The sequence below is a fragment of the Rhinoraja longicauda genome, chromosome 27, assembly GCF_053455715.1.
Source record: "Rhinoraja longicauda isolate Sanriku21f chromosome 27, sRhiLon1.1, whole genome shotgun sequence".
Lineage (NCBI taxonomy): Eukaryota > Metazoa > Chordata > Chondrichthyes > Rajiformes > Arhynchobatidae > Rhinoraja > Rhinoraja longicauda.
In genome coordinates, this window is record NC_135979.1 from 784,058 (window position 1) to 809,565 (window position 25,508).

The following is a 25,508-nucleotide window of genomic DNA, read 5'->3' on the forward strand; positions in this document are numbered from 1 at the left end:
CGCGCCCTCTCGCCGCCTATTTACAGCCCGCGGCCTCGCCAACCTCACGTCACCATGTAGCGTCACGAACAGAGGACTTTAAAAGCTCGCAGACACCGGGCAGGGACTGGCTGACAGCGAAGGAAGGACTCGCAGGTTTGGAGTGTAGATCAATCTACATGGAGTAAGTCCATAAGTTCCAGGAGCAGAAATTTTAGTCCATTCAGTCGAGGGTGTTTTTATTGCCATATGTCAGACAGAACAATTAAATTCTTACTTGCAGCAGCACAACAGAGTATGTAATCATCGTACACTGACTGTGAACAAGATAATAAACAAGAGAAAAAAAGTTCACACCCACACACCCACACACACACACACCCACCCACACACACACCCACACACACACCTTCTCCCAGTTCACACCCACCAGTTCACACCCACCCACACACACACACACCTTCTCCCAGTTCACACCCACCCACCCACACACACACCTCCCAGTTCACACCCACCCACACACACACACACACACCCACACACACCTTCTCCCAGTTCACACCCACCCACACACACACACCTTCTCCCAGTTCACACCCACCCACCCACACACACACCCACACACACACCTTCTCCCAGTTCACACACACACACACACACCTTCTCCCAGTTCACACCCACCCACACACACACACACCTTCTCCCAGTTCACACCCACCCACCCACACACACACCTCCCAGTTCACACCCACCCACCCACCCACACACACACCCACACACACACACCTTCTCCCAGTTCACACCCACCCACACACACACACACCTTCTCCCAGTTCACACACACCCACCCACACACACACCTTCTCCCAGTTCACACCCACCCACCCACACACACACCCACACACACACCTCCCAGTTCACACCCACCCACCCACACACACACCTCCCAGTTCACACACACACACACCTTCTCCCAGTTCACACCCACACACACACCTTCTCCCAGTTCCTGTCCGGCAGAAGTTTGAAAGTTGCACTTATTATCATTGAAGGTATTTTTTCAGGCAGCATCTCAGGAGAGAAGGAATGGGTGACGTTTCGGGTCGAGACCCTTCTTCAGACTGAGTCTGAGTCTTAAAATCCCTCAAAGGATTTTCATGCTCAGGAAGTGTGGAATGACATGGTTTCTCTCATCATTGGAGAAGTACTGGGTGATTTGTGTCACAGTGTTCTGTGAACATTATTTGGCAGCACAGCTGAGAACCTAAGTGTCTGAAGAAGGGTCTCGACCCGAAACATCAGCCATTCCTTCTCTCCTGAAATGCTGCCTGACCCGCTGAGTTACTCCAACATTTTGTGTCTACCCTCAATTCTAACGCGTATTGACCTACATACTTGGGCATTGTCCCCGGGTATAGAAATGTCCCACAATTCTTTCCCCCTCCCTGCCACCAAACCCCTCACTGAATCTGGAATTTCTTGTTACATCTGCAGTTTTCTCGATTTTTATCATTTTGTTGTAAAGTGAATATATGAATGAAACAGAAGGACTGGACCATTGATTAACACCTCTAATACGGTGCCCTCCATAATGTTTGGGACAGACCCATCATTTATTTATTTGCCTCTGTACTCCACAATTTGAGATTTGTAATAGAAAAAATCACATGTAGTTAAAGTGCACATTGTCAGATTTAATAAAGGCCATTTTTATACATTTTGGTTTCGCCATGTAGAAATTACAGCAGTGTTTATACATAGTCCCCAATTTCTGGGCACCATAATGTTTGGGACACAGCAATGTCATGTAAATGAAAGTAGTCATGTTTTGTATTTGGTTGCATATCCTTTGCGTGCAATGACTGCTTGAAGTCTGCGATTCATGGACATCACCAGTGGCTGGGTGTCTTCTCTGATGATGCTCTGCCAGGCCTGTGTTGCAGCCATCTTTAGCTTTTGCTTGTTTTGCGGGTTCGTCCCCTTCAGTTTTCTCTTCAGCATACGCTGCCTCAGTAGAGCAGGCAAAATAATAAAAGATCCATCTCACCCCGGCCACCGTCTGTTTGTTCATCTGCCCTCTGGTCGACGTTTCAGGTCGATCAAATCCCGAACAAACAGACTTAAGAACAGTTTTTACCCCAGGGCCATACGAGAACTGAACACTACCTTTGCACTAGGCAACACCGTTAAAAAATCTTGTACTTAATATAATTGTATTTATTTGTTTTTGTATTTATTTGTTTTTGCATTTATTGCATATATGTTTGTACGCACCGTCAGGATTGGCTATTTTTTAATTTCGTTGTACTCGTTGCAATGACAATAAATGAATATTATTATTATTATTATTATTAAAAGGCATGCTCATTTGGGTTCAGATCGGGTGATTGATGGCCACTCAAAAATTGAGCATTTTTTAGCTTTGAAAACCTCCTTTGTTGCTTTAGAACAGGAGCCTCCAAACTTTTCAGCATGAGGGCTACATTATATATTCGGCACATTTTTGCAGGCCGTAGGAAAAAATAAAGAAGTATGAGTTTTATTTTATAAATTTAATGAACTCAAAAAAGTTTAGACTAGGTTACGTTCGATTAGATTAGGAAAGGTTAAACTAGGTTAGGTTAGATTAGGTTAGTTTACATTAGGTTTATATGGCAACAAATCAATAATAATATTCAATTTTTAAAAAGAGCTTGAAATATTGGAATTTATATATACCATAGGTATACAATTATTTATAAAACAGAAAAAATACAGTGACCACCACTGGGGTAGAGAGAGAGGGGTAGAGAGAGAGGGGTAGAGAAGGGGGAGGGAAGAGAGTCGGGGTAGAGGGAGCAGCGGGGGAGCGCGGGGAGGGGGAGGATGTCAGAGGATCCGGTGAAGGAGCGCTGCCACTTGCGGGGGCTGCTCCCTCCCTCTCTCTCTCCCCCCTCTCCCTCTCTCCCAGAGCCAGTGAGATCTGCGCCGCTGCCCCACTCTCTTCCCCAGCCCTGTCTCCCTCTAACGCAGCAAAGTAAGAACAAACATAAGTGTAGTTGTTGTTCAGAATCCCCGCAACCCCTGGGTGAGCAGCGGCGACGAGGACGGAAATTTCACTTGTGTTTGTTCTTATTTCGCTACGCTAGTGGGAGACGGGGCCGGAGAAGAGAGAGGCGCAGATCTCACTGGCTCTGGAGGAAAGACTGGTGTTGAGAGCTCTCTTATACCTGCACTTTATTCTGTCTTAAAACTGTTACAATTTGTTTCGTTGGGTTGCTGTTGTTTAAATTAACTAAATTATTGCATTGTATGGGAGGCGCATTCCCAATTTCGTTGTACCCCTGTACAATGACAATAAAGATATATTGTATTGTATTGTATTAAGGAGGCAATTAAACACACCTGAGCAATTACAAACACCCGTGAAGCCATGTGTCCCAAACATTATGGTGCCCTGAAATGGGGGTCGATGTATAAACACAGCTGTAATTTCTACATGGTGAAGCCAAAATGTATTTAAAAAACCTTTTAATAAAATCTGACAAAGTGCACTTTAACCACATATGATTTTTTTCTATGACAAATCTCAAAATGTGGAGTACAGAGGCAAATAAATAAATGATGGGTCTTTGTCCCAAACAGTTAGTATCCACCAGACAGTCTCTCTCAGAACCCTACCTATTTCACCTCTCATTCTTCTCAACTCCAATGAATGTGGACACAACCTTAACTTAATCAGTCTGAAGATGGGTCTTGACCCGAAACGTCACCTATCTATGTTCTCCAGAGATGCTGCCTGACCAGCACTTTGAATCGAATTAGTGAGCCTTCTCTGCTAAACCCGGCCTAAGGGCCTGTTTTGTTTCCTTGCTCCATGACCTCCAAAGCAAACATCTACTTCCTTAAACGAGGGGACCAAAACTACAGGCAATACTGCAAGTGTCGCAAAGTATCCTGCAAAGTTGTAACAAATCTTCCCTATTTTTACAACCCATGACCGCATGGTTCCTCCCACATCCCAAAGATATGCTACAGGTTAAAATTCTCTAACCTTGCATCCTTGGGACTTGACCAGTGTCAGGCCACAAAAAATGCTAGACCACAGGAATCAGCCCCAATCATCTTCTGATACTGGTTTTGTAAACAAGTATCTGCAGTTCCTTGTATCTCTTTTAGTACTCTAACTCCATTTAAGTAGTATTTAACTTTTTAATTGTTTCTTTCAAAGTAGAAAATCTCATTTCTCCTGCATCATATTGCATCTGAAACATGAAAGGTACTTCAGAGGCCTAAATTTATGAAATGTTAGAATAAACGCAGAAAGATATCTGGGGGAGAGTATAAAACTTACAAGAAATCAGCGGGAAATTTACGTCTGACTGGAATATCAAACCAAAGTGATTAGTGTAAATGAGAAAGCTGAAAGCTTAAATCCCTTCATTACGAACTGAGGAAGAAGTATTTGCATTCTAGATCTCGAGGGTAATCCATTGATGACACCTCATTCAGTGTCAGAAAATCATGGATACACTAAGTTCTGATCCTTGCTCACCAAAACGCAAAGTTCTGGAGTAAATCAGCGGATCAGGCGACATCTTGGGTCGGGACTCTTCTTCAGGCTGATTGTAGTAGGGGGAAGAAAGCTGGAAGAGAGGGGAGGGGGACAAAATCTGGCATGTGTTAGGGTATACAGGTGTGGGGGTTTTGATTGGCAGATAGTTGGACAAAGGTCAGAGATGAATAGAAGAAAAGTGTGAGATAAAGAAAGAAGCGTCACGAAATGTGAAGCCGGAGGAAGGAATATGGGTGGAAAGGGATGGGGAGAAGAGAAAAGGGAGAAAATAGCACAGATTACATCCAGGAGGGGGACAGGAAAAAGAAGTGGATAAAAAGAGGGGAGGTTGTTTGTAGGTTAGTTACCTACAATTGAAGAATTCTATGTTCATACCGTTGAGTTGTAAGTTACCCAAGTGGAATATGCTTCCTCCAGTTTGCATGTGGCCTCCTCTGACAATGGAAGAGACCCAGGGCAGAAAGAATGGCAGAAAGACAGAAAGAATGACCTCGGGAATGGGAAGGGAAGTTAAAATGATTAGCAACTGGGAGATCCAGCAGGCCTTGGCGGACATAGAAACATAGAAACAGAAAATAGGTGCAGGAGTAGGCCATTCGGCCCTTCGAGCCTGCACCGCCATTCAATATGATCATGGCTGATCATCCAGCTCAGATCATCCAGCTCGGCAATCGTTTCACTGAACACCTTCGCCCAGTGAGCATGTGTTCGGTGGAACGGTCGAATAGCGTATGTTTGGTCTTGCTGATATAACGGAGGCCACATCGGGAGCACTGAATGCAATAGATGAGGTCTCTTAAGTTTTAAAATTAAACTGCATCATTTTTATATTATTCCAATTGTTCAATATCATTGATTTGCAAAGTACAGTTTACTTTTAAGTTACCATTTGTCTAAAGTAGCAAACATAATAATGTTAGTGTCTGTTCAATGCCTTCATGTCAGCAATTTTATGTGATGCAAAACAGCAGATTAAAGTCCATCTTAACGTTATTTTGTAATATGCTGAAAATCCTGTTTACTTCAGGAAAAGCTCAGGGGTGACAAGAACTTACAATAAAGTAACATAGCATGGAAACTTTAAAAACACTACACTAAGGGTGAGATCACATTTTGCTGATCATCAGCTAAAATATTTATAACACTAAAGCACTGGACACAAAGGTTCTAATGTAACTTGCATGGAAGCAAAATAATGCTCCCAGTGTTTTTCTTTCTCAGATACATGACAGAAGGTTATGTAAACAAAATGCAGATATGATCCATGGATTAAGACGGGACAGGCACCATCTCTGGAGAGAAGGAATGGGTGACGTTTCAGGTCGAGACCCTTCTTCAGACGAGTCAAGGGAAAGGGAAATGAGAGATATATACAGTGATGTAGAGAGATACAGAAAGATATGCAAAAAAAGTGACGATAAAGGAAACAGGCCATTGTTCGCTGTTTGCTAGGTGAAAACGAGAAGCTGGAGTGACTTGGATGGGGGAGGGATGGAGAGAGGGAATGCAGGGGTTACTTGAAGTTAGAGAAATCAATATTCATACCACTGGGTTGTAAGCTGCCCAAGTGAAATATGAGATGCTGTTCCGCCAATTTGCACGTAGCCTCACTCTGACAATGGAGGAGGCCTAGGACAGAAAAGTCAGTATGGGAAAGGGAAATTAATGTGTTTGGCAATCGGGAGATCAGGTAGGTCCAGGTGGGCTGAACGAAGGTGTTCAACGACACGATCGCCCAGTCTATGCTTGGTCTACTGGGCGAAGGTGTTCAGCGAAACGATCGCCCACTCACTGGGCGAAGGTGTTCAGTGAAATGATTGCCGAGTCGTTCCCCCATTTGCCAAACACCTCAATTCTTAATTCGAGATAATGATCCCTGCTGCTTATCAAAGGCAAATTAATAGACGACAATAGGTGCAGGAGGAGGCCATTCAATGTGATCATGGCTGATCATTCTCAATCAGTACCCCGTTCCTGCCTTCTCCCCAGACCCCCTGACTCCGCTATCCTTAACAACTCTATCCAGCTCTCTCTTGAATACATTCAGAGAATTGGCCTCCACTGCCTTCTGAGGCAGAGAATTCCACAGATTCACAACTCTCTGAATGAAAAAGTTTTTCCTCATCTCAGTTCTAAATGGCCTACCCCTTATTCTTAAACTGTGGCCCCTTGTTCTGGACTCCCCCAACATTGGGAACATGTTTCCTGCCTCTAACGTGTCCAACCCCTTAATAATCTTATATGTTTCGATAAGATCTCCTCTCATCCTTCTAAATTCCAGTGTATACAAGCCTAGTCACTCCAGTCTTTCAACATATGATAGTCCCGCCATTCTGGGAATTAACCTAGTAAACCTAAGCTGCACGCCCTCAATAGCAAGAGCAGGAGAGCCTGTTCGGTCCCTCATGTCTGCTCTGCTATTAGACAATAGACAATAGGTGCAGGAGTAGGCCATTCGGCCCTTCGAGCCAGCACCACCATTCAATGTGATCATGGCTGATCATTCTCAATCAGTACCCCGTTCCTGCCTTCTCCCCAGACCCCCTGACTCCGCTATCCTTAAGAGCTCTATCCAGCTCTCTCTTGAATACATTCAGAGAATCGGCCTCCACTGCCTTCTGAGGCAGAGAATTCCACAGATTTACAATTCTCTGACTGAAAAAGTTTTTCCTTATCTCCATTCTAAATGGCCTACCCCTTATTCTTAAACTAAAATCATGACTGATCTAAGAGTAATCTCAACTCTGCTTTTCCACTTATTCGGTTAACTTTTCATACGTTGGCCTTTTGACAATGTATCAATCTTCATTGTAAAAATATTCAAAGGCTCTGGCTCCAGCACTCAGAGAAAGAGAGTTGCAAACACTCATAGCCTCTGAGAGAAGAAAAATATCAATCTCCATCTTAAATCCATGCCACTATGTTACCTGCTGCGCCATGGCTTATTTTCTTACCTTTATCCACGCTACATATTAGACCTTCCGACATTGCCAATAACTTGACCAAACACAATTTCCCTAAATCAGTCTGAAGATAGGTCCCGACTCGAAACATCATCCGTCCATTCCCTTTGCATTGTTGCCTTACCTGCTGAATTCCTCCAGCACTTTGTTTTTCCCCTCAGTCACGTTGACTTTGTCTGTGTACCTTGAGTTTCTTTAAGTGTCCTGCTGTAATGTTTTTAATTTTCCTGCTCCCCCTAATACAGTCAGTCTGCAGAAGGATCCCGACCCGAAACATCACAATGCTAAACATAATCTATCCATTTTCTCCAGAGATACTGCCAGACCCGCTGAGTTACTCCAGCATTTTATATCTGTCTTTGGTATAAACCAGCATCTGCAGTTCCTTTTTATTATCTAATTTTTTTAACAGCAGTTTCAAAATAATTTCACTCAAAATATCTACACTTTGTTTTGATTGGAAAATTTATTCCTAACACTAATCAGTCCTGGAGTCATCTAGCAACGAAACGGGCTCTTCACCCACCGAGTCTGTTAACCATTAAGCTCACACCTACCCTAATCCTACTCCAAACTTAATGTTATTTTCCCCACATTTTCATCAACTTCCCAAAGATTGTACCACTCACTTACACAATCTAGAATGGCCAATTGTCCCTACCGACCCACATGTCTTTGGGATGTGGGAAGAAACCCCCACAATCACAGAAAGAACACGCAGCCCCCACACACAGACAGCGTGGGAGGTCAGGAGTGAAATTGGTTAATGGTCTAACAGTGCCAGCACGCCATCCACAATTAGAAAATTGGATTAAAACTGAAGCTTATTGATAAATCAATCTTTAAAGAAAGGCACAAAAAGCTGGAGTAACTCAGCAGGACAGGCAGCATCTCTGAAGAGAAGGAACGGGTGATGTTTCGGGTCGAGACCCTTCTTCAGAAAGGAATGCAGAAATAACATACAAAATGTAATAACAGCAAAATCTCTCAGTGCTTCTCCACCATCCAATAATGTCAAGGTTAATACTTCCACCATCAGCATATCTTATGATTCTCCAGGTATCCAAAAATCTATTCATCTGTTTTATGAACACAAGCAGGCATATCTAACAGAGAATTTTGCAAGCTTTGACTGACTGTATTTCCTAAACGGTCAGTCTTTTACTCTGAGTTGCAAATCTGAATTTGAGACTTCACTCAGAAACAGCCTGTCAAGCATCTTCAGAACCTTATCTTTCTCATCGATTTCATATAATTTCTCTAAACTCTTGAGATTACTGGACTGACTCCTCTTCTCCGATCTTTCAGACCTCCTGACCAGAACTCTACACGACCTCAACATTCAGAACACATTTCCAGGATAATATTGGGGGTCACAGTATCAAACCAGGATTATAAATTAGATTTAAGTGAAGCTCAGAAAGCAGAATAAACATTTAGAAAGAAAGAAAGATGTGATTAAGCAAGAGGCTTGATTGTCTATGAAACTGGTGCGCTATATACTGCAGTTTGTATCTTCCCCATTGAGCTACCTATCGTACGTGAGTTTGACTTGATTGCATTTATATATAGTGTTATCTGATCTGCATGGATAGCATGCAAAACAAAGCTTTTCACTGTACCTTGGTCATTTGACAATAATAAACATAAACCCAGAATGAGAGAGATGAAAGAAATAGAAACATGAATAAAATACTGTATACCTTTAAAATATTCCCTGGGAGTGAAATTTCAGCCAACCATTTTGTTTGTTTTGGTTTACTATGAGTTATGCATTCTTGCTGTAGGTCACTGGCTGCTTTGGAGCATGTGAGTGGAAACACAGCAAACATTTACAGAACATAAATGATCATGAGGAAAGCCTTGTGAGAGTCATATGAAGCCTCTGTCTATTCTCAGTCACTCTACCTTTGGCTTGGCTACTGATCTTTGTGATCACATCATGTGTAATGCCATGTGACATTCTCCCATGCTAAGGCACTATTTAAAATTAAGTTTTGTCAGCCACCGAGCATCAGGAATCATCTCCTGAGGCAGAAATGCAAAGAGCAGTGACACGTGAACAAGCATAAAGTATTCAAACTTACTTAAAGTATTTGACTTCTCTAACTTCCAAGTAGCTCTTGTTTCCCCTCTCCATCCCCTCCCCTTCCCAGTTCTCCGACCAGTCTTACTGCAACTACATTTTATCTCTGTACCACCCACTCCCCTGACGTCAGTCTGAAGAAGGGTCCAAACCCAAAACGTCACCCATTCCTTCTCTCCAGAGATGCTGCATGACCCGCTGAATTACTCCAGCATTTTGTGTCTATCTTCGATTTAAACCAACATCTGCAGTTCTTTCCTACACCTAAAGTATTCAAAACTATTTTGGGTTCATGAAATGTTTTATTCTCCAATTTCAGTTTGACAGTCTGAAGAATGGTCTCGACCCGAAACGTTACTTATTCCTTTTCTCCAGAGATGCTGTCTGACCCGCTGAGTTACTCCAGCATTTCATGTCTATCTGACAGTCAAAGAGGACTGCTTGTCCTCATCTTCAAGATCAAAGGATTCTAAATGTCAACACAACCAGTCCTATAGTAATTACTGATTAGTAAAGGTATCCCCAAAACATTTGTTTTTGACTAAAAAATATTTTAAAATCTCCAAATACTGGAAACCTGAAATGTCTTCCTGAATGGGAGGCACCCCTGCTGGCCGGGAGAGGAGAGGGGCGTCGGTTCGTGGGCCGATCTGATGGAAGGCAACGGAGGAAGGCCCTGCAGGAGCCTGGGGCTTACCTGGATCAGGTACTGCTCCTGTAGACCTAGCGCGCGGGCGGACAGGACTTTGGACTTTGGAAATGGTGCCAATACATGGTGGCGACCGCATTTGTAAATATGCAAAAATAATTTCACAGTGCAGTTGCACATGTGACAAATAAAGCACCATTGAACCTCTGAACAGTTGAATCATGCCTTCTCCTTTACATGGTGGATGGAGCTCTTGACCTAATCTCTCGCAACACCTTTCCTTATGGACAGAGCAAGAATAGAGTTCTATCTGAAGAGATACAGAGTGCTAGAGTAACTCAGCGGATCAGGCAGCATCTATGGAGAACAAGGATAGGTGATGTTTCGGGTCGGCACCCTTGTTCAGACTCCAAAATGTAGAAACAAAGAACTGCAGATGCTGGACTGAAGAAGGTTCCTGACTCAAAACATCACCTACCCACGTTCTCCAGAGATGCTGCCTGACCTGCGCATTTACGTCAGCACTTTATGATTCTTTTTGTAAACCAGCAGGTGCAGTTCTTTGTTTCTCCAACAGAGTTCCTCTGGTCTTTACCTTCCACCTCAGCACCCTACACATTCAACAGATCATCCTTTGCAATTTCTGCTAGCGCCTAAAAAAATTCCACCACCAAACACAATTTCAACATTCCACAGAGATCACTCCTTTCAAACGTCCCTGGTCAGCTCTTCCATCCCCATCAACCACTCTCCATCTCAAAGCTTTTTCCAAAGCAGCTGCAGGAGATGCCACAACTGGCCTTTCATCTCTTCCTTTCCCACCATCCAGGGGATCAAACAGTCCTTCCAAGTGAAACAACAATTCACTTGCGTCTTCCAAGTGTGGTCTCCTTTACACTGGAGAAAACTAATGCAGATTGGGTGGCTGCTTCAGGGGTTTAGAGATTTTAATTTTAGAGATACAGCTTAGAAGCAGGCCCCTTCGGCCCGCCGTCCATGCCGACCATTGATCACTCGTTCACACTAATTCTATATTATCCCATTTTCTCATCCACTCCCTACACACTGGGGGCAATTTACAGAGGGCCAATTAACCTACAAACACGCACGTCCTTGGGATGCGGGAGGAAATTGGAGCACCAGAGGAAGCCCACGTGGTCACATGGAGAATGTGCAAACTCCTCACAGACAGCACCCGAGGTCAGGATCGAACCTGGGTCTTTGATGCCGTGAGGAAGTAGCTTCCCAGCTGCAGCACTGTGCCACCCTTTGGGAGCACCTCTGCTCAGTTCACTCTTCATGTTGTCCCCTCCAGAAATCTAACTTGTTTTTGGTTCTTTCCCACTCTTGACCTTGGGCTCTGGATTGGAAACATTTAGCAGTTTCTCGTTTCACATATGGTCCCTGACCTGCATAGTGTTTCCATCGTAATTGTGTTTTTGATTATGTTTGCTCTGGGCTCTAGTTAGTTTGCTTCTCCTGCCTGTGCCTCTGGAGGATTTTGCAGAGACGCCTCGATGGTATCTGCCAGTACCTTGAGTCCAGGTCTCACAAGCATTTGGGAAGGAAGGGATCACTGCTGCTCAATTGACTGTGTATTTTGGTGGCAGTTGGTTTTCCTCTTCAAACCCCATTTTTCTTCAATGATATTACCAGTTTATGGCCCAGTGGCCCAGTTGGTAGAGTTGTTGCCTCACAGCGCCAGAGACCCTGACCGTGGCTACTTGCTGTGTGGAGTTTGCACATTCTCCCTGTGACCGTGTGGGTGTTCACCTGGTGCTCTAGTCTTCTCCCACATCCCAAAGATGTGCAGGTTTGTAGCAAAATTGTTCCTATGTAAATTGCCCCGAGTGTGTAGGGAGGGGATGAAAAAGTGGGATAACATAAAACTATTGTGAACGGGTGATCGATGGTCAGCGTGGACTCGATGGGTAGAAGGGCCTGCATCTTTAAATAAAATGATGCTTTACCAAGATTTCAAGATTAAGATTTCAAGATCAATTTATTGTCACATGTACCAATTAAGGTACAGTGAAATTTGAGTTACCATACAGCCATACTAAGTAAAAAGCAACAAGATACACAGCCACATAAAATAAAATTGAACATTAACATCCACCACAGCAGATTCCACATTTCTTGCTGTGATGGAAGGTAATAAGGTTCAATTATCTTCCTCTTTGTTCACCCGTTGTCGGGGCTGTTGTCCGCAGTTGCCGCTGCCGACTGTCCGTTGCGTCGAGATGATCAAAACTCCTCGCGTCGGGGCGGTTACCAAAGCTTTGATTCCATGAATACCCTCCAATACCAAAGCATTGATTTCATGAATACCTCCAAGACTTCACACAGTCACGTGTTCTGTGGAAGCTAATTTCTTCGGTGATGTTCTGGACTGGTTTTGCTACTCTTCGTTCTTTTACATCCAGATTCTTTGCCTTGGTTATTAGTATTTGCAAAAAACATCGAGTTAGCCGTACTATGCCAAAATGGTGTAGGAAAAGCCTTCTGTATCTGAAACTGCGGAAAGTTACGATGACAAATTATTTTCTGTTGCGCAGTTGAGAAAATATTTTTAGAAGTACTTTGATTAAGCACATGTAATCTGTGCTATTTTGTTGTTTAACAAGTTATGCAGGTTTTATTTGAGTGCAGATTTGAATGGCATAGGAATGTGTTGATCTCAGTGATCTATTATTATTTGCATTCTTGCACTATGCACACATTATCTGCTCACAGCTGCTTTTAGTAGGATTTAGTTTGTATATTTTGCACTTCAATTATTTGTGCGCTTATTTATTTCTGAAAAAGTAACCCTGGACTTACTGGGAGGAATTACTGATTTTACTGCTCTTCAAGCAATTAAAATCAAAAAAAGGATACAACATAGAACAGTACAGCATTAGAACAGGTCCTTCAGCCCATTATGTCTGTGCTGAACATGATGCCAAGAACATAACTTGTCCACCTGCACATAATCCATGTCCCTCCGTTCCCTGCACATCCATATGCCTATCCAAAAGTCTTTTAAAAGGAAACCTACCTTTACTTTTTGATAATTACATTGGCTTTTCTGTGAGCTATTATGACCCAGCTCATTGGTTAATGCAGTGTTGTCAGTAAACACTCTGATTTTAGACTATTTACTGACAACAGCGGGGTTATTGGATTTATAGCGCACATTTCAGTCCAATATGACACAGACTTATTTAATCAAAATGGTGGAGCTTTAACTAAATTCCTTCACGTTTTTACAGTGCTGGGTGTAACTACTAGAGTGATTTAGTTTTGATGGAAAGCAGCAGTGGCCTTTTCGAATCGGTGTACATTCTTGAAAGATCAGTTATTTTGGGCAGAGTTCTTTAACTTCTTAACGATCTCCTTCTTGAGTTAAATATCAGTGATTGCAATCTGGAGAATAAGACTATAAGGGTAAGAGTAACAATGGACAACTTAGATCCACATAGCTTCTGCAGCATCATTATTGATTTTGATTTGAGCCTCAGCTGCACTTTCCCGCGTGTTTCCGAAAACCCTTACAAAAAAAACTAGACTGTCTCGGCCATGTGTACGTGAAATAATAGTTTACTAGACTGGAGTTTCTTTGCAATAAACTACAGTACGTTCCAAAATAGGAACAGCATCAACATTATTTCCCACTGTCATTGGAGTGCAGTAACCACAGCAGATGGCGACAAATAACACAATCGGGAAGTCCAACCCCTCTGCAAATTGTGCCACCCATACTCACATGCGGGAGGACATGAAAGGTGGCATGTAATATTTGCGTCACAAAGGTGTCAGGTTATGATCATAAGGTCATAAATGATGGGAGCAGAACTAGGCCACTCGGCCCATCAAGTCTACTCTGCCATTCAATCATGGCTGATCTATCGCTCCCTCCTAACCCCATTCTCCTGCCTTCTCCCCATAACCTCTGACACCCCACTAATCAACCGAACTGATCATCTCCAACAGGAGAGAGTGAAACCCCACCTAGCCTTGACATTTAGTGGCATTACCATTACCATTGGGGGGGGGGGGGGGGGGCATTGATAGTATCTTGACTGAATCTGCCACATAAATACTGTGACTAAGAGCAAGTCCAAGGCCGATATCTTGCAGTGAGTGACTCTTTCTAACGCCCTAATGTCTTTGCATCATGCACATTGCGCATGTCTTGATTGTGAAGGAATATTGTCCACTTGTCTGGATGAGTGCAGCACCAACAATTGATTACAACATCGAGATGCCACCCAGGACAGAGCAACCCACTTGACTAACACTCGTCAACGTCATCTCCCGCCACCAATGATGTACAAGAGATGGTGATTGGAAGATGCACTGCAGTTCCTTACCTTGGCTACTCCCACACCACCTCCACCACCACAGCAGGTGCATGGGACAACAAGTTACAACCATCCTCACCTGGAAATATAACACCAATCCTTCATCCTTCTAAATCCTGGAACTCCCTCCCAAACTGCATTCACGAGTACTTTTACCAAAATAACTGCTGCATTCATGAAGGCAGTGCACCATCTCTTCTCAAGGTCAATGTGGATGAAAAATTAATACTGGCTTTGCCTTTAGACTCATGGAATGCTCTTTCCTTGACCCCAGTCAATAAGTAATTGGTTGCTTTTATATAATCCATACAGGATGTATTATGGATGTTTTGAACGTCATTCTCTGTGGCAGGTCCATCCACATTCTTCATTTTTTAATCTTGCTTGTGTTTATTTCCATCTGATTCTGCTCCTGGTTACCAGACTATGGGCAAAGCAGTCTAGGCTGGATGTCAGCGTAGGATATTTCCGTCAGAGCTCACCTAGTGCTTTATGCGATTAAAATAATAATTCCTCGTTTTATCCAAGGTAAGTCAAGATTATATTTCCTATGTTTACAGTTAAAAATATATAAGGTGTTAATTGATTGGTGGAAAAGAATTACCTACATTCAGGTAAGGTGTAGTAGGCAGACACAAAAAGCTGGAGTAACTCAGCGGGTCCGGCAGCATCTCTGAAGAAAAGGAATAGGTAACGTTTCGAGTCGAGACCTTTCTTCGGACTGAGAGTCAGGGGATGACTGTATGGAATGGGTGGGTTGTCTCATGAGGAAAGACTTGACAGTGTGAGTTTGTATCGACTGGATTTGAAGAGTGAGAGTGGAATTGAAACGTTTAAAATCCTGAAGATCACGACAGGAGGATTGTGGAGCAGATATGGTTTCTTGTGAAAGAATCAAGAACAAGAATTGCCCTTTCCCTACAGACAAAGAGAATTTTGTGAGTCTCTTTCTCTCAAAGAATGTTGGAAGTAGAGACTTTGAATATTTTTGAAGACAGCGGCAACCATATTTTTGACAAGTAAGGGAGTGAAAGTTTATTTAAATAGATGGGAATGTAGAGTCGAGGTTATGATCTTATCTCAGCCATGATTTTATGAAGTGATGAGATAGGCAATAAACAGGTAATTGTTCTGATCGGGACATATTTGACACTTGACTCTCGAGGGATGGACTAGCCTTAGTGTACTCAAATGCTCGTCTGATTAGAGAAGGATATATTTCTCCACTATTATTTTTAACCTCTAATCATCTTTTTAAAACTAATCACAAGATGCCATAAGTGAGATGTTATAATTTTTGGAAAACATTGAACAATCTGTCTCGATAAAAGACTAACTGTCGAAACAAAGAACTGCAGGTGCTGGTTTATACCAAAGATAGACACAAAGTACTGGAGTTATTCAGTGGGTCAGGCAGCATCTCTGGAGAAAAAGGATAGGTGATGTTTCGGGTCGGAACCCTTCTTTGACCCTTTTCTCACCTCCCCCTCTGCACGCCCACCCCCTCTACTTTCAGACTGAAGAAGGGTCCCAACCCAAAACATCACCTATCCTTTTTCTCCAGAGATGCTGCCTGACCCACTGAGTTACTCCAGCGCTTTGTGTTTATCTTTAAATAAAAGACTGATTGAGGTATTGATGATTCTGAAAGCTTAATCATTGGAAAAGTGAGTCCTAGGTGTATCATACAGATCCAGAGAGTTCTGAATGTGTGGAATTCTCTGCCTCAGAAGGCAGTGGAGGCTGATTTGCTGGATGCATTCGAAAGAGAGTTAGATAGAGTTTCCTAGGGCTAGCAGAATCAAGGAATATGGGGAGAAAGCAGGAACGGGGTACTGATTGTGGACGATCAGCAATGATCACATTGAATGGTGGTGCTGGCTCAAAGGGCCGAATGGCCTTCTCCTGCACCTATTTTCTATAAGGAATTAAGGAGAATATTATTTTAGTAAGAACTTAGTTCAGCTGAGTTTATTATTGTCACCTGTACTGAGGAACAACAATTGTTTTTTGGTTTTGTGTGCTATCTAGTCAGTGAAAAGACTATATATGATTACAATCAAACCGCCCGCAGTGTACAGATACAGGATAAAGGGAATAACGTTTAGTGCAGGATAAAGTCCGATTAAAGATATAGTTTGAGGGTCTCCAATGAGGTAGATGGGAGGTCAGGACCACTGTCGAGTTGGTGATAGGATGGTTGAGTTGCCTGATGACAGCTGGGAAGAAACTGTCCCTGAATCTGGAGGTAACCTGTCGCACATTTAATGGTACATGGTAAATCATCTCAATGAGGGGAGAAGGAGTGAAAGGAGTACTTGTAGCACAAGTAGTGACATAGACGACTTGGGAGGAAGGGTGGGTTTGATATACTGTGTTTCATGAGGCTGAGATGTCTTTACAAAATGATACTATAGAAACATAGAAAATAGGTGCAGGAGGAAGCCATTCGGCTCTTCGAGTCAGCACCACCATTCTTTGTGATCATGGCTGATCGTCCCCAATCAGTAACCCATGCCTGCTTTCTCCCCATATCCCTTGATTCCACTAGCCCCTAGAGCTCTATCTAACTCTCAGGTTTGCATGTTTTAAAAAAGTGAATAAAGGAGCAAGGAATGACTGAGGGATTCAAAGAATTTCAGCATTTCATGACATCATGAAAAACATGAGTCAGCATAGGCGGGCAATGAATCATTTTTGAGAATGCATGAAATAGGAATTAATGTGGAATGGGTTTACCGCTTGGGGCAAAAGTGACAGCTGAGAAATAGAGTCCTTTGTGACATCAATAAAAACAAGGGCGTGGAGATTGTGAAAACAAATGTTGAAAGATGGAGACATGAGGAAGTATCTGTGGAGAACATGGATAGGTGACGTTTCACAGAGTGCTGGAGTAACTCAGCGGGTCAGGCAGCATCTGTGGAGAACATGGATAGGTGACGTTTCACAGAGTGCTGGAGTAACTCAGCGGGTCAGGCAGCATCTTTGGAGCACATGGATAGGTGACGTTTTAGGTTGGGATCCTTCGTCAGACTCAGTTATATGGACCTGCAATGGACTTGATTCTCCGCAACCAACATCTGCAGTTCCCTATCTCTACAAGGCAGTGAGGCACCTGGGACCGAGCCTGCTGAGTCAGATGCCACCAACTTGGATTTCTAAATCACCGGGCAGTGGATTACTGACACCTTTAAATATTAACGGAATATTAATAAAGAATTTGAGGAAAAAAATGGAAAATGGCGCTCAGGTGGGTGAAACATGATCTCAATGACAAAGAGCAAGCTCAAAGCATCACATGTTCCCCTGCCACTCCTATTTCTTATATTTTTACCTTATTAAAAAATGGAATATGCTTAAATACTTGTTTTATTTGATTGTTAGTGGTCATCTGTCTTTTTTTGGTTTATTTAATTTGTTTTTGCTTTGAGGTATGAGATATTTGTTCATTTCTCTTTTTCTAATCTTTCCATTATATAGATACAAACTTTGTGATAAAAATGAGTATTATTGACCATAAAATTATCAGGTGGCTGTTAAAAACCCATCTAGTTGAATATCAGGTAACTCAATGGGTCAGGCAGCATCTCTGGAACAAATGAATAGGTGATGTTTCAGGTTGGAACTCTTCTTCAGACTGATTGTACGAGGGTGGAGAAAGCTGGAAGAGAGGTGGGAGCAGGACAAAGCCTGACAAAAACAAAGACCAAGAGTGTAGCAGGAATCACAGAGGGGGAGCAGCGAGACAGGGCGTCACGTAACTCCGGTCAGAGAGAGGAGAACTAGGTATACCTTGAGGAGATTTCACAGTGAAACTGTTAAATATAAATATAAACGAAAGGAACTGCAGAAAAGGCACAGAGCGCTGGAGTAACTCAAAACATGTCCACGTGAATGAATGGAAACAAAAACGATCAACTGCAATTGTTGCGTTACGAGGTTTAGCCCCTGGTAGCACTAGCTTCCAAAAGTGTAATGCTATGCACACCCGGGGCATCTCCAATAGCAATAGTTTGTAAATTGGGTGCAGACACTGGGTGCAGGCCATTTCATTGATGTAGAATGAATCACTGTGAGTCATTCTTTGAAGTAGGAATGCTGCAAGATCAAACATCTTGTTTAGAGATACAGCAAGAAAACAGGCCCTTCAGCCCACCGAGCCATGCTGACCATTGATGACACGTTCACATGAGTTCGATGTTATCCTATTTTCTCATCCACTCCCTACACACCAGGGGCAATTTACAGAGGCCGATAAACCTACAAACCTGCACGTCTTTCTGATGTGGGAGGAAACCGGAGCACCCTGAGGAAACCCACGTGGTCACAGGGAGAACATGCAAACTCCGTACAGACAGCACCCGAGGTCAGGAACGAACCCGGGTCTCTGGCGCTGTGAGGCAGAGGCTCTGACAGCTGTACCACTGCACCACAAATGTCTTTTTCCTTGTCTCCTGAATGCAATGGTGGCATCCCACAGAAGTGTCAGTGTCTTGCACAAACCTGGGGGCTCTGGTGAATCTGTGGAATTCTTGGCTAAAGAAGGGTGTGGAGGCCAAGTCAATGGATATTTTTAAAGCAGAGATAGATAGATTCATGATTAGTATATGTGTCAGGAGTTATGGAGAGAAGGCATGAGAATGGGGTTAGGAGGGAGAGATAGATCAGCTATGATTGAATGGTGGAACAGACTTGATGGGCCGAATGACCTAATTCTGCTCCTATCACTGATGACCTTATGAGTACCCTGCACCCATACACGCATGCACAATGCGGGCCATCCACACAAGGGGAATGGTCAAAGGCTAAGAAGTTGGGATTTCCTAGAGATTCATTTCCAGCAAAAATCCATCACTTTCCAGAGTAATCGAGTTGCAAAGAACAACAAATTTCATATTTTTGCAAACAGAAGCGAAGACAGTCTTATTTTCCTGAAAACTGGCAAGAAAGTTTTAAGTTGAGAGAGGAAAGCTTGAAAGCAGACTTGAGGAGCAGGCACTTCACACAGAGGGTAGTGGGTATGTGGAACGAGCTGCCACAGGAGGTAGTTGAGGTATCAAAACATTTTAAAGGCATTAGGTCAGATACAAGGTTAGGTCACAGGGATATGGGCCAAACATGGGCAGGTGGTTCTAGCTTCCAGGGGGCATCTTGGTCGACATGGATGAGTTGGGCCAATGGACTTGTTTCCATGCCGTAGGACTCTGACATAGAAGTATAGGTAGAAGGCATCATTGTAAAGTACATGGGAAAAGCACGCATCTTGAAGATTTGAGTAATGATGTGTAAAGACGTTTGTTGATTCCATGCCGCAGTGAAGTAACTGATGCTGTTTAATCCTAGAGTGAACAACCATGGGGTGGTATATCCTCCATTCTCTGCTAAATGGGGTCAACAAGTACTCCACGTCGCTGGGGAAGGTCTGGCTCTCGGTGATTTTCATTTTCCGCGTGTTGGTCTTGGTGGTGGCGGCCGAGACGGTGTGGGGAGACGAGCAGAGCGACTTTGTCTGCAACACCCAACAGCCCGGCTGCAGGAACGTCTGCTACGACCGCTTCTTCCCCATCTCCCACATCCGGCTGTGGGTCTTCCAGCTGCTCTGGGTGTCCGTCCCCTCCTTTCTCATCGGCATGCACGTCTCCCAAAGGAAAAAAAGCAAAAGGAACGTTAAAATCTTTCACCAGAATGCAGCGAAACAGAAAATCACAATCGACGCCCCTCTTCTACGGACTTACCTGGTCAGCCTTGTCTTCAAGATGCTATTTGAAGCCATCTTTATGTATTTGTTCTACTGGATCTACGAGGGGTACAAGATGATGCGGCTTGTGAAGTGCAGTGAATATCCCTGCCCCAACACGGTGGACTGCTTCATTTCCAGGCCTACCGAGAAGACTATTTTTACCATTTTCATGTTGGTGATTTCGGCACTGTGCATCTTGTTAAATGTGGCTGAGCTCTGCTTTTTGGTCATTAGATATTGCTTTATGCATTGGAAGCAAAGTATGTTTACTGCAGCAGAAAACAACAAAAAAGACAGAAGATTAACGGCGGCCATCACCTCTGCTGCCAAAACCACGGCTGACATGGATATTGAACAAGACAGCCACTCAGAACAATCCTCTGTCCTCTAAAAAAGCCACATCTTATGAATTTAGACTTTAGAGATACAGCGCAGAAACAGGTCCTTCGGCCTGCGATCACCCCATACACTAACACTATCCTACACACTAGGAACAATTTATAATTTTACCGAAGCCAATTAACCTACAAAGCTGTATGTCTTTGGAGTGTGGGAGGAAACTGGAGCACCCGGAGAAAACCCACACAGGTCACAGGGAGAATGTATAGACAGGCAGCACCTGTTGTCAGGATCAAACCCAGGTTTCTTGCGCTGTGAGGCAGTAACTCTACCTCTGCGCCACCATGTTGTCCACTAATGAGTGCCACAGTTATGATCATACAATGCACACACAGTTCACAACCAACCCAATCTTTGTATGGGAAAGAAAACTGCAGGTGCTGGTTTAAATCGAAGGTAGACACAAAATGCTGGAGTAACTCAGCGGGTCAGGCAGCATCTCTGGAGAGAAGGAATGGGTGACGTTTAGTCTGAAGAAGGATCTTGACCCGAAATGTCACCCATTCCTTCTCTCCAGAGATGCTGCCTGTCCCGTTGAGTTACTCCAATCTCTGTATAACTGCCACAGAGGCTATAATGGTGATGGGAGAGGAGGATTGTGAAACACCTCCTTACTTGTATTCTCTTTATGTTTAGTTATGTGTTGCACCTTCCACGTGCTTAGTGGAACGGAATGTTATTGCATTCTTGTAAGCTTCTACAAGCCTTCAGGAATGTCACCACCTTTGAAAAATATTCAGCAACAGAGGACTATAAGAGAAATTATTAATCCATAAATAATAGGTACAACAGTACATCTGAGAGGGGTTGATGCAGATTGGAACTTCTATACTTTAAATTCTAAGTATTGACTAGTTGATTGATGTCAGGACCTAAGAGAATTTGACAGATTATTAGATAACATATTGTAGAGAATAAAATGACATGTGGAAGTAATTAGAGTAGGGAACAGCAAATGTTATCCTAATAACTTTGATGTGTTTATTGCCAGCCCATCAGAACATATGCATACTTGGCCAATAAACTTATTCATTCATTCATTCATTCATTCATTCATTCATTCATAACTTTTACTCTCTTTCTATTAGTGATTTTAACAGTATGCATCCCACTGAATATTGTTGAACTGTACAGTTTGATTGTAACATATTACCCCTAAGACTAGGATATAACTTATGTTTGTAGAAGTGTTCCAGTTCAGGTATAGGTAGGGTGGCACGGTGGTGCAGCATGGTAGAGTTGCTGCCTCACAGCACCAGAAACCCAGGTTCGATCCTGACTATGGGTGCTGTCTGTATGGAGTTTGTACGTTCTCCCTGTGACCTCGTGGGTATTCTCCGGGTGCCCCGGTTTGCTCCCACATTCCAAAGAAGTACAAGGTTTGCAGGCTAATTGGCTTGGTAAAATTGTAAATTGTCCCTAGTGTGCGTAGAATAGTGTTAGTGTGTGAGGATCGCTGGTTGGCATAGACAGTGGGCCAAATGGCCTGTTTCTGCACTATCTCAAACTCAACTAAACTAAGCAAAATGAGTGAAGCTTGTTATGAACCTCATTCAGAAGCCAGTAGCTTTAGTACACGGCAAACTCCAGTTCATTATCCCCCCCCTGTGATGCTGCAGTCAATGATCTTGCAGGCTGAGCCCAGCACTGGCACAGTTGGCAAGTGACCCAGCAACATCTGGTATCCAGGTGCACGTTGGCATGCAATCCCCCAAACACAGCTCCTCTGCTTGCTTGGATGTCTGATGGTGAGATTACTGCAGACATGTTGGAGGTAGCACTGGGATGTGAAAAGCTGTTGGCATGTGATGTGACCCCTGTCTCCAACTGTGCCAAGCTGCTCCTGGGTGTTGCCTTACGCCCGTATAAATGGTAATAATACTGATGGGTGAGCCACCAAACAAGGACAACCTTTGGTGCTGGACAAGATCACGGGAAGACAGATTCCACGCATGGTCAAGATTCCTGTGGAGTGTGTGGTCTAGTTTCCTCAGCCCCTGTGCTGGGTCCTGTCCTGAGGGAGTTGGCCCAGGGAGCTGGTCCTCTGGGTGAGATATTGCCTGGCACTTGGCTTGCCTGATGGGGAAATGGGAGTGTATGGACCCTCTTGATTTACAACATTGTCCCCCACTGCTCCAATCCTGATTTTGCACAGCAATAAACTGATTACATTTGAACTAAACTCTGTGTCTGATCGTGTGTGAATTTGACAATTATCGGAGCAAAAGCAAAATGAGAGGAGGAGCTGGAATACTGAGAGCGAGGTCTTCATTGAAGCCGCTGCCTGACCCGCCGAGCTCTTCAGCACTTTGGGTTTTGCTCAAGATTCCAGCATCTGTACTTTCTTGTGTCTCCAATGTAATGTTCTGAATAGTTTTTACTATTTGGCCACAAGTGGAATGCCTCTCATTATCAGGGTCACAAGGTACAGGGTTGGCAGTTAGGACTGAGATGAACAGAAACTTCATTAATCAGAGGAATCTGGATCTTCACAACTCTCTGCTTCCAGTGGCAGTGGATGCTCAATGTTATTGACAAGATTCAAGGAGGAGATTGGCAGAGATTTGGGCTAAAAGATAATCAAAGGAATACGGGGAAAAGACAAAGTGTTGGATGAACTAAGAAGGTTAGACAGCATCTGTGGAAGGAAGTGAGTCTGAACAGTGGCCACAACCCGACACGTTGTCTGCCCATTCTCTCCACAGATGCTGCGTGACCCGCTGAGTTCACCCAGCACTTTGCCTTTTGCTCAAGATTCCAACATCTGCAGTTCCTTGTGTGTCTCAAGCATTTTGAGCAAGTGAATAAGTATGACTATTACGAATGATCTTTCTGAATGTTGGAACAGACTCAAGGGGTGCTAGCCATATCCATGTCATCTGATGAAAGAACTTTGACCTGAAATGTTAACTCTGTTTCAGTTCCCACAGATGCTACCTGATCTGCAAACTACTCCATCATTTGCTATCTTTATTTCAGCTTTCTAGCATCTGCAGTTTCTTTGAGCCACTTTTTATCTTTAATAGTTTCCAAAATTGAGTAGATATATTCCTGGATTTTATGAACTTTTAAGCACTAGATTTTTGCCGCTGTTTTATGAGCTATCACCACAAGCAGTGAAACTGGAGAGACCTTGGATAGACACAAAATGCTGGAGTAACTCAGCGGGGCAGGCAGCATCTCTGGAGAGAAGGAATGGGTGATGTTTGGGGTCGAGACCCTTCTTCAGGGCACGTGACAATAAAGTTTTCATTCATTTATTCATTAATTAATTTATACATTCAATCATTCACCTTGGTTTCTTACAAATAATAATTACTACGTTAATATTGATTCTCAGCTGTAACAACATAACTGATGGGTGACGTTTCGAGTCGAGACCCATTCCTTCTCTCCAGAGACGCTGCCTGTCCCGTTGAGTTACTCCAGCTTTTTGTGTCTATCTTCGGTTTCAACCAGCATCTGCGGTTCTTTCCTACACACAACATAACTGAGGCTGTTTATTCCTAGGGTAATCCAAGATGGATTGGGACACCCTTCAAGAGTTGCTTGGCGAGATGAACAAGTACTCCACGTCGCTGGGGAAGGTCTGGCTCTCGGTGATTTTCATTTTCCGCGTGTTGGTTTTGGTGGTGGCGGCCGAGACGGTGTGGGGAGACGAGCAGAGCGACTTTGTCTGCAACACCCAACAGCCCGGCTGCAGGAACGTCTGCTACGACCGCTTCTTCCCCATCTCCCACATCCGGCTGTGGGTCTTCCAGCTGCTCTGGGTGTCCGTCCCCTCCTTTCTCATTGGCATGCACGTCTCCCAAAGGAAAAAAAGCAAGAAGAACGTCAAAATCTTTCACCAGAATGCAGCGAAACAGAAAATCACAATCGACACCCCTCTTCTACGGACTTACCTGGTCAGCCTTGTCTTCAAGATGCTATTTGAAGCCATCTTTATGTATTTGTTCTACTGGATCTACGAGGGGTACCAGATGATGCGGCTTGTGAAGTGCAGTGAATATCCCTGCCCCAACACGGTGGACTGCTTCATTTCCAGGCCTACCGAGAAGACTATTTGCACTGTGTTTATGTTGGTGATCTCAGCACTCTGCATCACGTTGAATGTGGCCGAACTCTGCTTTTTGGTTGTAAAATATTGCATTATTCGGTGCAGAACGTCTTGCTTCCCCCAGTAGAAAATGGCACAAAGTCCAAGAGGTAGAATATCAGACCCTCCTTCCTCAGAAATCAACTAACGGTGAATCACTGAGATAGAAATGCTGAACTTTGTTGGGAAATATTTTCATCATCTTCAGTAAAAAGGTTGCATGAAATAACCAATTTCTTTTATTAATGTTTGGCTTAACTGGGTTATGATTAGGGTCGGCATCCCGTATTTTGGGCTAAATTGGTTTGTCCCGTACGGGACCGCCCTTGTCCCGTATTAGGCCCGCGGGCCGCTGTCGGCCGGGACAGTGTAGGCTAACGGAGTGTGTTCACCTAACGGAGGTTGCGTAGCAACCCGCCTCCCGGCCCGGGCGGCCGCCATTGGTGGAGCGGGAGCACGTGGCCGCTGGCTGGGTGAGGTCACGTGGGGCGCGGGGCGGTGACGTCACCTTGTCCCATATTTGGGAGTGAGATAGTTGGCAACCCTAGTTAAGATCCAAAGTCTAGATTGGTGGGAAAGTGTTTGGGCACAATGGCTTCTGTCTGGGTAACAGAATGGTGTCCATGATGCGTAGCCCTCTTCCCAGTTGTGTTAGCTATCCCAGAGTGAGTCAACCCCAGCCTGAAACAGCCAGG

General features: G+C 43.8%; 2 protein-coding genes across 3 annotated transcripts; both read left to right on the plus strand.

The window, feature by feature from the left end:
- Positions 1–87: 87 nt before the first annotated feature.
- LOC144606871 (gap junction beta-2 protein-like) lies at positions 88–24,901 on the plus strand. 2 transcript variants are annotated; one of them, XM_078423321.1, is made up of 3 exons: positions 144–163; positions 15,002–15,106; positions 24,228–24,901. In XM_078423321.1, exon 3 carries the CDS (start codon positions 24,239–24,241, stop codon positions 24,899–24,901), a length of 663 nt encoding a protein of 220 aa, XP_078279447.1. In that variant the 5' UTR covers positions 144–163; positions 15,002–15,106; positions 24,228–24,238. The 2 variants fall into 2 exon arrangements, with proteins under 2 accessions (XP_078279448.1, XP_078279447.1); XM_078423322.1 differs by lacking the exon at positions 15,002–15,106 and having other exon boundaries at positions 88–163.
- On the plus strand, positions 15,022–21,203 carry LOC144606870 (gap junction beta-2 protein-like). The gene is made up of 2 exons (XM_078423320.1): positions 15,022–15,106; positions 19,922–21,203. The coding sequence occupies exon 2, from the start codon at positions 19,933–19,935 to the stop codon at positions 20,707–20,709; it is 777 nt and encodes a 258-aa protein (XP_078279446.1). The 5' UTR covers positions 15,022–15,106; positions 19,922–19,932; the 3' UTR covers positions 20,710–21,203.
- Positions 24,902–25,508: the final 607 nt, after the last annotated feature.

Bases quoted from the DNA above. Each gene is read 5' to 3' on its own strand.
- LOC144606870 (XM_078423320.1), top strand. From the start codon at position 19,933: ATGGGGTGGTATATCCTCCATTCTCTGCTAAATGGGGTCAACAAGTAC.
- LOC144606871 (XM_078423322.1), top strand. From the start codon at position 24,239: ATGGATTGGGACACCCTTCAAGAGTTGCTTGGCGAGATGAACAAGTAC.